Source organism: Cadophora gregata (assembly GCF_030347475.1).
Source record: "Cadophora gregata isolate MNR1 chromosome Unknown scaffold_11, whole genome shotgun sequence".
NCBI lineage: Eukaryota > Fungi > Ascomycota > Leotiomycetes > Helotiales > Ploettnerulaceae > Cadophora > Cadophora gregata.
Window position 1 is genome coordinate 785,327 of NW_026695934.1, and position 17,183 is coordinate 802,509.

The 17,183-nt window shown below is 52.1% G+C and overlaps 1 protein-coding gene across 1 annotated transcript; it reads left to right on the forward strand.

The window, feature by feature from the left end:
* Positions 1 to 14,467: 14,467 nt before the first annotated feature.
* On the forward strand, positions 14,468 to 15,670 carry ONS95_002353 (uncharacterized protein; the record flags this gene model as incomplete). Its single annotated transcript, XM_058495605.1, has 2 exons — positions 14,468 to 14,836; positions 14,960 to 15,670. 2 exons carry the CDS (start codon positions 14,468 to 14,470, stop codon positions 15,668 to 15,670), a joined length of 1,080 nt encoding a protein of 359 aa, XP_058354333.1.
* Positions 15,671 to 17,183: the final 1,513 nt, after the last annotated feature.

The window sequence follows — 17,183 nt, forward strand, 5'->3', positions numbered from 1 at the left end:
GTCCTTCCCGTCTGCCCCAGCATTGGAAACCTTCTGCTATCCTCCCTTCCGTCCCCTGTATCCTCCACATTCAGCCCGAGATGCCAGCAGGCCGCAAACAAGCAACCGAGCGGGTCAACCGCAAACAGACACATCGAGATATCCATTTAATCAATCACAATAATAAGGTCTCAAACACCCCGAAAGATCACACCATCACGTTTCGAAATGGGGACATTTGCCCCGTCCGCAAACGGCGCGCCTCTCACATGTCAATCAAGAGAGGGGATGGATCGAAATAATCAACTCACGAGGATGGCACCTGACATCCGCACACCATCCGCACCCATCCGCACGCCGAAGGTAGCACAAAAAGACGAGAAGGGAATAGTTCGAATCAATCTGACAGCTGCAAGAGACTATTCTAAACACATAATCTCACGATTCAGCCCAACAGTCTAGACCCCCTCGACGTCGTCAAGTTCAGGTTCAACTCCACCACTTGAACTATCAGCCCCATACCGAATGGAGCTGTCAAGGAAAATTCAAACCCGATACTCCACTGTGCCGTACGCAAAGAGAGAAAGGGGAAGGGGGGAAAAAAACGTGCCTGGCTGTTGGAATGGATCGACAGAAAACAACCCGACCCCACAGAGAGAAAAATCCAAGACAATCCATTCCAACCACTCACACTGCAAACAATCAAGACATAGTACATGGGAGAAGAATCCACAGGCTCTGCAGACTGCAATGCGGGTGCGGAACGCCGCGGGAAGGAAGGAAGGAAGGAAGGAAGGAAGGCAAGGAAAGGGAAGGAAATGCAACGTAAACGCAAACGGCCATGCAGGGTCGGTCTGCTCACCATCGAGGGAACGGAACCCTAACTCAGAGACAGCCAAGAGAACAATTGCTAATAATTCATCACTTAAACGTATCTAGTGACTAGGAAAAGTCTTCTTCTCAAAGTGACCGGCCTGCCAATAATAATGCAGGCCCGTCTGGTCGCCGTCAAAGAAAACCCCTAAACTAAGTTTAACCGACCAACTGTCATGTCACAAGCGAGAACACCAGGACAGGAGTCATGAATGGCGACCAAGTAAGCAATCAATAGAGCGTCAAAACTATACTCAACGTATCTAGTGATGACGAGAAGAAAGGTCTCACCTTCAACTCTCAAAGTAAAATAGTATCCTCCGAGAAGAAATAAATAAAAATAAACAAAACTAAAGAAACTCATTAATTTAGCTCACGGCATATTTTGAATTATTCGTTCAGCTATCTGAGACTTCACCGGATCTGTACCAAACCGAGCTGTCAAGATCGATGAACCCCTCTTTTCTCCTCAATGGGCGAAGAAGAGCAAGCTGTTGTCAAATGTGCCAATGTCCATGTGAAGCGTGATAAGATGTAAAGGCATTAACAGCTTCACCGGATCTGTACGTGGGCTGACAATAGGCGGATCGCGCCCGAGCTGTCAAAGCCGATCAACCAGCCAGCCCCTCTTACTCCCCCGATAGACGACGGAGAGGGCGGCGTAAGAAAGTATATGTCAGAAGTCAAGCGAGAAGCTGACAGTAATCCAAAAAAAAGAAGGGGAATTTACAGCGAGACGAATGAGACGAGACGAGACAGTACCACGACGTACCACTCCAGACCGTGAGATGCCAGGAGCCGAGCCGACTCAGTCGCAGCCGGAAGGATTTGCTGACTTCACATCTTCAGGCTTATTCGGCATGAGGAGGGGAGACAGGTAGGGAGACAGACATCTCGACGGGGATTGAAATCCATGCCGAGACGGCATGGATGCATCTTTCAATTGTCAAATGTCAGATTGACAAATGGAAATCTCAAAACCCAGAACCACAATTTCCAAATATAGCAGAGGAAGAGAGGCCTGACTTAATACAATCAGACAGACATAGCCCAAGCCAGTCTCTCACTCTCATCCTTAAACATGACTCCACTGGGAGAAATCTGCCCCAAGAGAACTTGCCCTGCCCGACATCTCACGATTGACTGATCCAAATAAGATAAACCGATACCCACGAGCAAAACATACCCAAAAATCCCAGCCGTTGGGTAACCCACTCAATGTGACCCCAACACACCGCTCTCTCAAATACCAACAAACGCGTGAGCTGTACATACGTAACTGATTCAACATTTGCGAGAAGTCCAAATCTGTAATTTCTCTCTACATCTAGACTTCTGTAACCTTACCCCTCAACTTTGAGTACGTATTCGCATCCTTAACTATCGTGAACATAGACAGCAAATGGTAAGAGGGAGAGAAGAATAATCCATGAACGCATCCGGCCCGCCAGCACACCCACCACATGGCAATGATGAGGGAGAGGGGAAAATTCCCCGAGGGTCGTAATACGACGACGCTCGCTCTCAGACCGCGACAACCGCCGGCATGTCGCCTTTGTCAAGGATCTGATGATGATTTTTCCCTTCTCCCGCCCCCGAGAAGAAAAAAAAAACGATACATCACATGCGAAATGTTCAGACCTCTGAGCAGAAGAATAGGCAAAATGATAGGTATGTAGAGTAAACAGGGGGGAAAAAACCAACGAGGCGGAAACACCTGAAAGCCAATCAATCAGTCCATCATCCTCACTCTTTAGCTTTCATGAGGTCTTATAACGAGACCCATATTAATTGCTTTATGCGCAACGGGCCATCCGAGTAGGTCGCCATGCGTACTGCTGCTACCATACCCATCCTTCGGCATGTGCCGAGCTTGCTCCGCATTCCCATAAACCATGTCAACAGCAGATAAGAATTGTAAGGGGAGGAGGATGATTGTGACAGGGCTCACTCCTCGGGGAGGAGGAGGAAGAAGAAGAAGAAGAAGAAAGACTAGATATGAGCGGACGAATTGAGAGAGGCGGGGAAATAAGGATGAGGGGTGAAGGATGGAGGATATGTAGGAGCAGAGCAGGTGCAGATTGTAAACAGCGCTGGATCCGATGCCGTGCATGCATACATACATGCATAAATGTATGTATCATTCAATGCGAGCAGTGACGAGGCAACGAATGAGATGGATGTCAGGTGGATATCATCTGATCGAATTCGTACCAAATGCTGCAGACATCCTGTACTGGGTATGCGATGCGGTCCATATGCGCAGTGTAGTGCAGTGCGTCTGTGGGTAGGTAGCCATTTATGCTGTGGTCCGTCCATATCTTCATCTTTACTTATGTACGTTGGTTTGTGTGGTAGACCTATCAGTAAAGCCACTTCTACTTACTTGTCTATCCATGCAACCACATACTGTAAAGCGGTCGGTCCAGATCGAGGTTGACTTAGCTTGAGGGTGTGGGGTATGGGTAGCACGGATAGAAGGCTAGCAGCGGGCACAACCGTATGGAGGTGGGGTTGATAAAGTATACTCAGTTATGCATGCAAGCTCTGCCACGTTCCTACACTTGATCCAACTTGCAGATTTCTTCCAGGCTGCTTCCGCCGAGTACGCTCTTCAACGGGGCAAAATTGGCGAATTTTGTTGAGCTGTGCTGTGACCGAATCCGGCAAGATACTTTACCCCATATTGATGCATTGATATTTGGCGTCTAGTGATGCACGCACGTACAAATGCGCAATGGGACAGGTCGACAGGTGCGAGGATATAAAGAGTGTTTGATATGCGGGACGGATCCAGACTTGACAAACTGTGGTATGCCATACTGACGATGAGGGTCTCCACATTTTGTTCTCATAGAGTAGACGATCCAGTTTGCCAGCCCTAGCCGGCTGGAGATGTGAGGCCAGGTCCGAGCATTAACACAGCAGTTGTAATGGTGGTCAGCACTGTGATGTGAGTGAGCAAAGGTTCGGAACAAGGAAGTCAAACAATCAGTCTTTCGAATGTTCGACTTTTCTCTGCGATCGGGTCAGCAACCCGATCATGGCGGCCCCTCTGTTGCCGTTTGTCCCTGTGGATTTCGTCTAACTTTGATTATGGGGTCGCACTCGGAAGAGGGCTATCTTCAGATCAAGTCTCTGTTAGTCCCGTTTCCCGTTACAGTGCAGGACGCTATTGGCGAGAATAGTGCTGCTTTCAGTGTCGCTGCCGTGACAATATCGAGTTTTAAGGCAGTCCCAAAAACCGAGCATCCATGGCTCTCGATACGGAAGATTTTCATGCTTGCCTGGTCTTCCCGCTGCTGGCGATCTGGGTATTTGATAAGGCGCACGATAAACGAGCCGTGAGAAGGGTGGTGTGACGAGATGGATGTGTAACCTCTGAGAGGGAACTCCCGCGACTTAACGCAGATCGCGATACCTTTTCGTTGGGCAACCACTGAACGCAAGTTGGAAGCTGCAAGCAGCAAAGCTCCGATGCAACTGCAAGGAAAAGAAATGGTGCACGTACGGAGTACAGCCGGGTAGCGTCTAAATCTGGACAATCATCCTGACTCCTGACCAAATGTGTAATCATGACCTTGCAGACGCAAGCTTATCCTATTGCTCGAAATAAGGACGGCAGACGATGCTGTGCCTGTTGTGGGAGGAATGAAAAGAGGAGGCGACAAGCGACGAAGAATGAAGCGGTGAGTGTTCCCCTCAATTCCTAAAAGGACGAGATACATATCCATCTCGCGTTTTCATCGCATTGCCGCCGTTAGCGACAGGATCTAGGCTCTATATCACTCACCGTCTATGTGATCAAATTCATGCGTGAAGACATCTTCGGATTTCTCGCCAGTCCACGTCGAGACTTCGCCGCTTATCATCGGCCGTGGTACAGTATGGATATGACAACGGCACACAAGCCAAGAGGGGAAGATATTGCTTCTGTGACCGGCATCATCTTGTTTTAAATGGTCGTGAATCGTGACTCATGGCAGAAGTGGTTGAGCGACGGACCGGATGAGACGTTATCAAGTCATCGAGTCATCGATTCATCGGTTGTATGGAGGATTCGTCCTCAGACGAGGGCCTCAAGCTGCTTCCTTTCCATCCAGTGAAGTGTTGAAGAATCCCCAAGTCCCATCGGGCCTGCCTGTCTGACCTCGTTCTCTGTATGGAAGGTGGATGCAAGCGAGCTCTCACCTCACCTCACCTCACCTCACCTAAGCACGTCTTTAATTACAGGCTTCATGCTCCAGGCTGGCCTCACCCTCACCTCACACCGCCACAGGAGACAGGCTCATAATAATAGGCTCACAACGCGCGCCGTAGCCAAGATTTCGGGGATCCAGGGCACTGAGAGGATGCGCGATTACGCTGCTCGGCCCGCTGCAGGACAGTTAGTCTGTGTTCCCCCAACGAAGCGAAGCGAAGCCCACCTTGGGCAGCCGGACAGCCCAGTACAGTAGTACTGTAGTACAGTAGTGCCCACAGCCCACAGCCCACAGCCCACAGCCCACAGCCCAGCGCAGCCTCTCCCACCGATCCGACTTCCAGCTCCCCAGGGCCCCGGGGCTGCTGCTGGGACTGGAGCGCCCCGCTACTGGCAAGGGGGCCCACGGCCTGCCCTCGCCCTTAACTTCCTTAAGCCTACTTACATGTAGGCTTGTCCACCTGTCCTTCAGGAGAGGTCACCACCTAACTTCGAACGCTGCACTGCACCGCACCGCACCACACCCATAACTTTATCCCCCATCGTGACATGCCCAGATTTGCCTGCCTGCCTGCCTGCCTGCCTGCCTGCCTGCCTGCCTGCCTGCCTGCCTGCCTTCAGAGCCAAAGCAAGGACCAATGCGTGCCCCATCTCGCCACTTTCTCTGGCGCCTTTATCTCCAGATATCCGCAGGCCGGCCAAACGTTCGCCACGGCCTGAGCGTCAGGGCATCTCCCAGCACTCGTGCCCCGCCAAAACTTCTTCCAGAAAAGTCCGTTACAACAGCCTGTTCGTGTAGCGCATCTCTGGGGCCGGATTGGTCGATCGGCAGGGCTGTTTGGCAAGGATGGTGAGGGCCCGACGACAGGCAAGCCAGAAGAAGCTTGGCAGCGGTGTGCAGCTGAATGGGCTGCCTGTATTATTTATTTGGTGGAGTAATTTACATGATTGGAGAAGAGCGCTAGCCCGGCCATCATCATCGTGAGTTCATTATTGACGCTGCTCTGTTGCCTCTCATTATTGGCATGCTACTCTGCCTGTCCTGCACAGTGCTGTGTCTGCGATCCACTCAGCCGACATTTCTGGGGGCCCCCTGCTGGCGTGCCATAGCAAAGCAAGTCAGACACACAGACACACAGATACGCACACAATAATAATGATGTACAGACCGCGAGATCGTAAATTTGATATTAAATTTCTTGGTCTGTAGGCCTGCCTGGCTGGTCAGTGGTCACTGGTCAGCCATTGGCATCCCAGCCCTTGTTGCGTCGCCCACCCCTGTCTGCGCTGACGAGCCACTGCAGCCGTGCCCGAGATGCATATCCTGGGCTTCCTGGCTCGCGCCGCTCTTGCGGTGCGGGCGGGAATGCAGCGATTGCAGCAATGACACGGACTAGAGCGGATAGTCGCATGAGCTATCGGTCACTTGACTTCTGGAAGAGGTCTAGCACTCGAGGGCGGTGTGGTCGGGGGAAGAAAGCCAGCCAGCGCTGCTTTGTCGTCGTCCAGAGATCAGATTGGAGAGATGGAGCTGTGAGGCAAAGGCAGCGTGTTGCCTGCCCGACTGTTGGACATGCAAGATGTGTTGTCAAGCAGAGCTTGTACGCGGGGCAGTAAATGTTGGTGAATGGAGTCCTGTGGTTCGCTGTCTCGGGACACTATGCTCCATGGGATTTATCCCGTCCTGGGAGAAGAAGCTTATGGGAGGGGAGGTCAGATATTATTGGACCCAACGCTTCGTCTCGGGCCACATCTGGGCTTTTGGCCGATGCTGCTGCACGTAGATAGCGTCCGTTCAATATGATATCTGCACAATCTGCGCGTCGCCAGAAAGAGAAGCATGTCTCCAGGCTGGCGCTCAGAAACACAAGCTATTAAATTACATGTCGATCCTCACCGTCGTGCAGCTGCGCTGTGTTGTTCATCCTCTGTTCGCTCCCTGAACTTGTGAGAAATGACATGCACACCGCATTCGTCGAGCGTCATGCTTTCGATCTCATTCCCGCCTTGCAGGAGAATTTCCTGCCAAGCTGTTCTTGTTTACTCCGTCTTTGGTGACATTCCAAGACAGCGTCGCAAATAGCTGCTCTGTTCGGTCCGAATTGCTTCTGAGAGAAGGAATCGCAATAATAATCTTGCAAGTGCAAAATATCCGGACCCCCTGTCGATTGAACGCCTTGGACTCCGCGACCGTAAAGTTAATGCACTTGTCTCGGGAAAGCCCTTCGAGACGCTCCCAGTAATCTGGTGCTCCTCCACGTTCTGAGGGATGGATGCACTTGGCAAGACAAAGGGGGGAAACAATGAGGAATGGAATAATGTCTTGAAATATAATGACAACGGCAAACGGACAAGAGAACAGGGAACAGATCATGTTGTGTCTTGGGTTTCAGCGTGCCTTCCAATTTCCTTCTTGCGCAAAAAACAGCGGCTAAATTTGCGTCCATTATTCAGTAGTGAGACCCATGAACCTGGATCGGAATGATCGTCTCGGGTCGTGCCACTGCCCTGGTGCCCGGCCCGTCCGCCATGGGGATGCACTATAATTTTAACCGTCTGAACCATGAACGCCTGTCACCTCGTCCTCCTTGGTCTGCGGAACGCTGGTGTCAAACAATGCTACAGTGAGACGTGTCCCAACTTATTAGAGCTATATTTCCTTGCTCTGTGGACAAGGGAGGGCGGTTGCGCGACTTTGTGTGTGGACACAAACTCTGGGCCCTCGAGCCGGAATGCCAGCCCTCAGGTATGTTTGTAGATGGGGTGTTGGTGTCTTGTATGACAGGCTATTCTTTGGATTGGACTGAATTCAAAGGAAGAGGTGGGTCATGCGGGTGGCTCTGGGAGCACTACACCTGCACGAGCTGCGGGAGTTCCGCTTCCTCCCGCCTGTGGTGATCCCTTCGTATGCTTTTGCTTCCGCGTCAGCTTCGTTTTATCTCGGTCGCAAGCTTGGACACCATGCAACTGACAGCTGGTAATACTCTGCTGGAGCAATAAATGGATCTATCGTAAGACGCAAGCGTGATGATCCACTTCAAAATACCATTTGAAATGCAAGGCTTACACAAAGCCATTCATAGCATCACAGCCTTGGTCATGGCTCAGGATTGCAGGGAGCATGATGACTTGACCGGGCCGTAACGACGGGAAGGTCTGTTCCATTCGGCAGGCCAGAGTACGCCGTGTGTAAACGAACCATCACTTCTCACCCCGTCCCATCTGTCTCGAGGATACAGAAGCAGCGCTTGGCCCGCTCGTTTGATTGATCGCCCGCGGAACGAGTTCGCTATCTGTAGTAACGGCTGCCAGCTGTGCGTTGCAGACTCCCAAGCGCCTGTCACAGCTGTCAACTCTGCATCACCGTACTGGTCGGATCCCTAGCCCGTTAATGATAATTGGCGATAGTCGAAGATGATAAGAGTGCGTCGCCGTTCGCGCTCAGTGGGTCAGACTCGCCGTCTGGTTGCATGGAAAAGCCTACTTGACTGCCACCGCCTGCTTGGAATGTCAGATTGAAGAGGTTAGAAGTAGAAGAAGCGCGCAGGGCACTAACGAGTGAAGACGCAGCGTTGTGCTGTGCGCGCCTGTGCTCCTGTGCTCCACAAACAAGACCGGCGGCCTCGCGGAGCGGCCCATGGTCCAGCGGCGCGGATCTGGATCTGGATCTGGATCTGGATTCTGATTTGATCTGAGTTGGGTGGTACTGTACTGTAGCGTGGGTGTGGATGGTCGGGTCCAGCCCAGCCATGGAGGTGCAGCATAATGACGGATGCGAAGGGGGAGAACTTTAAAGAGGCACGGGCAAGGCAACGCATGGCGCGGCTTGCAGCGTTGGAACAATAGAAAAGCTGGTCTGGCTGTCTGGAAAGGAGGCCGAGCGGAGTACTGCGGAAAGGACCGTCCCTAGATATCAGATGGGCACGTTAACAAAGAGTGTTCAGGATAGGTAAATAGATGCTTTTCGTGCTGTGGCAGCCGATCTCATGCAGGAAGGTGCGGAGCGTACAGATATCCTATCCCACCTCATCGAGGAGGAGAGGAGGCCCGGCCCATGACGAGGAAATGGAAACCAGAATGCAGATTAAAGCAAGCGAGAACTGAATAGGACAGGACATGGTCATCTGCTCAACAGTATGCGACTGCACTGCAGCTGCGAGAAGTGAGAGATTACTTACTGTACTTGTATTGCCTGGCTTGTGAAATGCGACATGCTTGCCCAGCGGGCTACTTTTACCCAATCGCAGGAATCACCACTTACTATTTTCATGCCCAACGAAGCAGAACATGGGCGCTTCTTGACGCTCAGAGACCTTGCTGCAGCCTTACCTGGCTCTACCATGCCCTCCCTGGCCCTGCCGTGCCGTGCCCTGCAACAATGAGATGCGGTGTGGCGACTTGGCTTTTGTTTACTCGCTTCAGATTTCCCTCTCCAACCTTTGGCATTGGGAGATTTTGAGCCTCCCCCGGTCCTTGCCTTCCGCAGAACGTTCTATGATACTGTAAGACAAGGCCCTCCCCCTCATTTTCCACTGTTCATGTTCATCTGAATGCATGTGGTGTGATGTCAGAGACGCCTAATAAAGCACGTATCACTCTCTTCGGTCTGTCGCCTCACCCAAAAACACGTCAAGACCATATCTACTCTGTGTTTGCCGCAATCCCTCGATCTCTGGCTAGATTCACTCTCATACCACACGAGATTTCTCGCATGTGGAATCGGCTATACTCTCTTGCTCTGCTCGCTTGAACCGCTCTCCGTTGGGTAGTAATTACGCCCCTAACTCGTCTCGTCATTTCTGGACCAATTTGCTCAGCACTGTCTCATCGCCGACTCTTTCGTGTCCTCAGTGGGTTCTACTCACCTACCTACCAGCACCGGTGCTCTCCACCTACACGTCCATTTCCATTCATCCTCGCTATCCTCGTCCTCAAAGCCCGCCCGCCTATCGACTTGGGGAGGTGAGGTCACCAGCACAGTGCAGCGGAGAGGCCGCAATTGACTTAGTCAAGTCTCGCTAGTCAACGGCGTTTGCTTGCTTGCCTTGCTTACTTGCCTGCTAAATTTACCTTCCCACCGTCTGCTTCCGTGAGCGGAAGTCAAGGCCTGGCCCTTCGTGTCGCAGCGCAGCGGATAGTCGCCGGATACTATCCTAATTGCCTGACTTAGCTTGGAACCTGAACCCTGCCCCTAATCCGGCTGCAGGAAGAAACGCCTTGGGCCGACCTACGCGCACTCATTGGCTGTGTTCAGGCGGGCCCCCCCAGACACAGGGACACGCCTGTCTAAGATCGGCAGCATCGCACAGGGATCTCGCAGCGCGTCGATACCCTAGCCAGGGTTGTATTTTGCTTTGGGTTTGGCTCGCGTGGAGGAACAACTGCCCACCTAGGTAAGTCAAACTCCACTGTCTTGGACTTGGAGGACAGGACAGCCAAGGCCTAACAGAGTGAAACTTAAGATATGGTCGAAGTCAGTCAATAAATAATCGAGATAGGAAAGGAAAGGAAAGGAAAGGAAAGGAGAAAAAGAAGACGAGCCAGACGAGCCAGACGAGAGAGGATAAGTTAGGATCGACAAGACCTGACTGAAAGTCTATCCACCGATCACAAGCAGAACCACCCAACCTATCCATATCCGTCTCGTCCTCGTCCTCGTCCTTATCATCGTCCACCTGTTTCTCTCCTCCTCCTCCTCCTCCTCCTCCTCCTCCTTCTTTTCGGTCATCTACCTCGCCTAAATATCAGGCCAACTGCCAGATTCCATCCCATCCGAATCTTTGCATTATTAATTGGATGCCCTGCTCAGCATCGAACCCAGCAAGCCAACAATATCATCTCATTCTTCCACCACATCCATCTTCTTCGAACCATACATTTCGAGTCTCTCACCCACCCTCCCGCCACCACTCTTCCATCCACCCAAACCCGAAGAACAGCTGTGTATTTCTTGGTGGAGTGTTTGCCAGCGCGTGGCATCCCGGCTGGTGTTGGACTTTCAGGCGACCTCGACCTCTGCGCTCTCATTGACCAAGGCTCTCGCAGCGCCCATTCGCGGAAGGTCGCCGTCCCAGACACCCCGTACCCTACCACATCGCTGCATTTTACGAAATAGTTTGCCTCATCTTGTTGGTTTCCTGGAATCATTTTTCGTTTCTTCTCAATCCTCGAGGCCTCATAGGCTCGTCGCTGGCAAGTCGAAAACGAAATAATCATACATCCAGTCGCTGTTGTAGCCGAACCGCATTTTAGCACCGTTTCGTCGCAACAGGACACGTCCCATCCCATCCCATCCCATCCCATCCCATCATCCCACAATTTACCAACACGGCTGGCTGCACCGCGCTATCGTTGCTGCACCACATCCACGCCGCCGCCTCTCTGCTCGCTCGGCTAGCCACTACCAAGACACGCCATAGTGCAGCATAGTCTCTGTCAACACTCTCTATCATCCATCCTATCGTGTCCTATCGCTCCCTGACAGGCAGACGGACGGTACGGTTCGTACCCTTACATTGCGGAGCAGTTCAAGCAGCTCTGTCGGCATCCGGTAAAGTAGGCAGGCAGCTTAGCATCAGCGAGCAGGACCTGGTCAGGACCTGAGCACCAGGCTTGAAATCCTCTCTTCTTTGGCCCTTCTTTTCAGCTACGGGTACTTCAGCATCTTTAATTCAGCTCACTCGGTCCCCGCTGGAAGTGTAGTGTAGTGCAGTGCAAAGCAAAGCAAAGCAAAGCAAAGCAAAGCAAAGCAAAGCAAAGCAAAGCAAAGCAAAGCAAAGCAAAGCAAAGCAAAGCACAGCGGCAATATATCCTACCTAGGTCAGTCACCCACTCGGTCACACTCCTCTGCCTCGCTCCCTTCCTGCCCCTCCCTCCCTTTCCCTTCTTCGGACGGCTATTTATCTGCTCAAAAGCGGCCCGTGATACGGAGCGTTGCTGCAGACCGAGGCTGACTTGGCCTGACAAGACAGAGTGACGCCAGCAGAACACAGCCATTCTTCCATTCCTGTTCCAGACGCACGCACACGCGCACGGCCTCAGCAATCGACCACACCCTCGCCCTCGCCCGCCCCTACCTCTACCTACAGTACCAGTACCAGTACCAGTACCAGGAACCCTACCGTGCGCTCCCCCCTCCCTACCGACCCTACGCTACCCTCCCACAAGCCCGAGAACCATCCAGTACAGTACTAGCCAGCCGACCCTTTGCTCCCTGTCCCGTTGAAGATTTCTGAGAAGAAGCAAGGAACCTGAGGCGCAGGGGACACCAGCAAGCAAGCAAGCACCCAAGCACCCAAGCACCCAAGCAAGCAGCAAAGCAGCAAAGCAGCAAGAACAAACGCCCCGTGTCAGATTCCCACAGCCCACACCGAGTTTCGGACACCCCTCATCCCTCATCCCTCATCCCTCCACACACCCCCCCCCCCCTGAGGGATACCCTGCGTGCCCCTGCCTTACTTCCCGTACCATCCATCTCACAAAACCAAATCGACCCGACCCCAAATCCCAAGTCTCATCACATCGCATCCGCATCCACTTCCACATCCACTTCCACATCACACTTTCTTACTCACGCACCCTTTTCTTCCGCCGCCCTTCCTTCCATCCGTCATCATCTCGCACCGCACCGCACTGCACTCTTTCTTCCTCTCTTCTCTCGTCACCCCACGATCTCAACCTCAACCTCGGTGAACGGGACTCTCTCGACCTCGAACCTTTTCGGATATACGACACTGTTCATCCCTGCCCGGTCGCGAATTCCAGCCATCGATCGATCGAGTCGAATTGATTGCCCTGCTGGTTGTTCTTCCTCATTCGTTCCCAGCTCCACCGTGAAAAAGCGCCCGCATCGCATCGTACCGCATCGAAGCACAGAACCCGCAGCTCGCCTCTTGGGTCGCAGGACAGAGACCGCCTAGTCATTCGTTTGGGACCAGTCCCAAGACATAAGAACTCGACCAATTTCGACTGCAACTTCAATTGCGACAGGAAAACGTCGGTCCATACAGTCCAAAGCCATAATTTTGTGTGACAGGAATTGCTGGACGCTCAGAAGGATTGGATTAGAAGTGGGAGGATTTGCGCACTTACGACAGTGACATCGCACGCCAGGATTTGACTTGTGAACTCGACAGGAAGCCTGCAACGCTTGCGCAGGGAGACGCAACAACGAAAAGAACAGACAACGCTCATTCACTTATCTCGTTCATTCCAAGTTCACGAGAACTACACGGAATAACCAGGAAAAATCCCAAAGGACTCCACCGAAAGTCTCGAGAGCAAGGAGTGATTGGGCTTCAAATTTCGCACCAGAACATCGTGAACCGCTCAATTGCAACTCCAAGCTATTTGTGGCCCGTACTGCTGAAAGTTTGGGACCGAAAGACCGGTACTGCACTGCCATTCGCCGTTCACCACCGCACTGGTCCCGAGTACCCCGCTAAGAAATCCCTTCACGGATCAAGGAGGGGCAAAGTCAACTCGAGTCCAGCCCACCATCAGCGTGTGTGTCTCTCCTACTTCTAAGACTGAGAGGTAAGTCGCCCCAACCCACTGCACCGCAAAACACATACACCTGCACAGCCCAGGACGGGGCAGCACAAGAAAGCCTGCCCATTGTGACTGTGACCCCTTTTTGGGAATTCGCGCACCACGTATATGTCTCTCTCGCTGTGTGGTGGTCAGACCCTGATCTGACCAGCGATAAAAGTTTATACTGACATCTGTGAATAGGTCAAGCCATTTGCAGACAGACACACGCCGATTGATCTAACGTGGCCGGTCTCACGGCACGCGGGTCTACCTGATTCAGTGAATTCAAATCCCTCCCTTTCGCACGTAGAACCAGGCAGAAGTGAACCACTTCAGCAGAACCAGAAGGAGAACGACAGGAACATATACACAAACTCGGCACGTCAGAATAGTCAGAGTTATAACAGGCCGCCATCTTCATCGTGCAGCCCTTGGGCCCGATCGCTCTGCGTCACATACTCTGCGTTGCATATCCTCCCTGCAACCTTAACTGCGACCGCGGGAGAGGAAGGCACGACACGGCCCTTCGTCAGGACATTAATCCCAGTGCGGCAGCCGGACTTGCGCTACCAGAGGCTCGTAGAGAACAAAACGCGCCGTCCGAAAAGCTACTCCACTTGACGGACCACCAGCCAAACAAGTCTTACTCGGGCGCTCTGGAATTGTCGGACCGTCCCCCCCACTACACCATCACTCTCACCCCTTCTATCCTCCCCTCATCCCGCATACATTATCCTAGCACACCCCGAGTCTCGAGCTTGTCGACGACTCGGTCCTTCTAACTTGACTCTGAAGAGCATTCACCTCTCTTCAAAGTCACTCCGTCCAACTCCACAACACAGATCCTCGCAAACCGTCACCGTGGCGATCTACCGTTCCGAAATGTCGTACCAAGATCAGAGCGGTTACCCGCCGCCTCGAGAGCAGGAATCGCAATACCCACCTCCTCCAGGGGAAGAAGATGACCGCGCAAGAGCAGCATATCATCAACGAAGCGCTTCAAGCGGTGGCGGCGTCAACCTCCTTTCTATCTCGGCCTACGACCACTATGGCGCACCTCCCCCTAATGGATATCCTGCGGATCCTCGTGGATACCAACAAGACCCATACCGAGCTCCTCCTGGACAATACCGAGATGACAGAGGTTATCAGCAAGATTATGGTCGAGGTGGTGCGCAAAACATGGCTTTCACCCAATCTGCCCCCAGACAGAGGACGGCAATCGCATGCAGATATTGTAGGAGAAGAAAGGTACGTTTAATTATCACCCGACCACCTTATGTGCCTTATTCTTCAATCTTCATGACTCTCGAATATGTACATGCACATCTCTCTAGTCCAATTTATGTATGAGACAGGGTTGACAATCTCTAGATCCGTTGCTCAGGTTTCGACCAGAATCCCGAGGGGCGGTGCTCAAATTGTCAACGCTTCCAGCAAGAATGCATCTTCACCCCCGTATCTTCACAGGCGCAGGCCTTCGTTCCAGCTCATGCTGTCTATCCCGGTATGCGGAACATGGGTGTTGGACCTGATGGGAGGCCTCGACCCATGATCTACCCACAAGGGACTCAGCTTTTCGGAGCGCATGGCCAGCCTTTAGGCCCTATTCCTCCGCAACAAAGCTCACCTTACGAATACCCCGCTCCATCACCCACTGGCTCGTACGGGTCTTTCTCTGAAGACCGTAATTCTCAACCTCCACATGACCAATCTCGAAAACGCCAACAACAAGATCCTCATCCATCCATCCTCCCTCCTCCAATCCCAGGTCAACCATACCCCCGCGCCGACAGTGCCAACCGTCGTCAAGCCGTAGAGGACGACTTGCGTCTGCCTCCTGTCACACCAACAGGCACAACGGCAGCAAATTACTCTCCTGGATCTTCCACCTCCTCGCAATCAGGTCTCCAACCCCCGCAACAATCCGGCCTTCCGTCAATGTCACGAACACCTCCGCCACGTTCAAGCCCCGGCGAAGGGTCGAGAAGCGATCCTATGAGCTTAGGCAATATCATGGAGCGACGACCGGATACAGAAATCGATAGGGGAATGCTGGGCCGACTGGATCGGAAGGCGAAATAATTAAAACGTGGGGAATATGTTCTCTGGCAGTCTTGCGAAATCAACCTTGGAAATGAATGCCCGGTACGTTCTTGGAAACAAGCAGCGCCGGGGAGACTTTGTCGATATCCTAGTCTCTCCTGATCACTAGGACACTTTCGACTTCCAAGGGAGCCATTGTGGAATATGGTCAAATCGCATTTCGAGGTGCTCGATAAGCCAGGGACATTGCATTGGAGGCGGGCTGGCCTGTACTCTTATTTCCTTCTCGTTTGTGATTTTATTTTCTACGGGAAGCGCACGGCACTGGCTCTGGAAGGAAACATGGACAGCAAGGAGTAAAAGAACTAGATAGGACACGCCTCACGGCAGAACATTGGTGTTTGGTGGAGTTTTTTTGCTTTATTGTTCTCTTCGCTTCGCAATCGCCTTTTTTTTCCCTTTATTGTTTTACCCGTATGCGTTGGTTTACTTAAGGGAGGCAGCGCTGCTTGCTAGGTGGTCATGTTGCTGGGCGAATTTGCCCCGGCGGAACATGCTGGTGGCTGGGCGAATTTGCATACAGGAGTTAATATCTACTACGTGTTAGCTGTGTGCAGAGAGGGAGGCTCCTGTAAGATTAGCCTGGCACATTAGGGGGATAGGTGCATCAGAAAGACAAAGTATTTAATTCAGAGCAAGGATTTAACAGAAAAGTCTCATATGTCGTATTCTCTGAAGGTTTGACCCGTGATTCAGGCAACAATAGCGGCATCGATAACTAGAAACGGGCTTGAAGTTGCAAGTCCCGAGACATGCTGGACTCGAGATGTGAGACATCTTCACATCGCCTTAGACTCAACAAACAAGAGAAGACTGTCTCGGGCAGGATCCGTACTCCCGCATCGAACGTGCCTAAGACCAATTGTTCTTGATCCCAATCCCGAATGATTCAAATCCCATCTCAGCCACTCGTGCCCCCATGGATTGCTAATAATTTAAGACATTTTCAAACCTGCGGACACAGACATAAACACAAACAAACAAAAGAATTAACCGCAGTCTCGCCTCGCATCAAAAAGGGGCTCAACCGAACCCATCAGATTCACGAATGCCCTCTATTGGCTGATCGAACCCTGCACCACGTTTTGTACCCCAGAGAAGGATCAGTTGCCTCATATTGAAAACAGGAGCACGGCAAACAGGGTTCACAATCCCTTGCGGTTTCTACGGCCCGTCCCTATTTATTGCTTGAGATGACTTTGTAACTATTTGGAATGCCCAACACGAGATAGTCAGACAGCTTACCCTTTGCGTTGAACTGGTCAACCGAGGCTACAGCATTTTCTCCAAATGTTTAGCCCTCGGACGATGCCGTTCAAGTATGTCCACCTAGGTAGGTATATTCCGTCTCTAAATTCCATGCTATCATCACGATACTCTTTTTTGTTCCAGCGACCAGATATTGAAGATACCTAAGCCTCAATGGTCTCCAGTGCCAATGCCAATGCCAAGACAGTCCAACTCGAATGAATTACCCCGCTCCGAAGGCCGG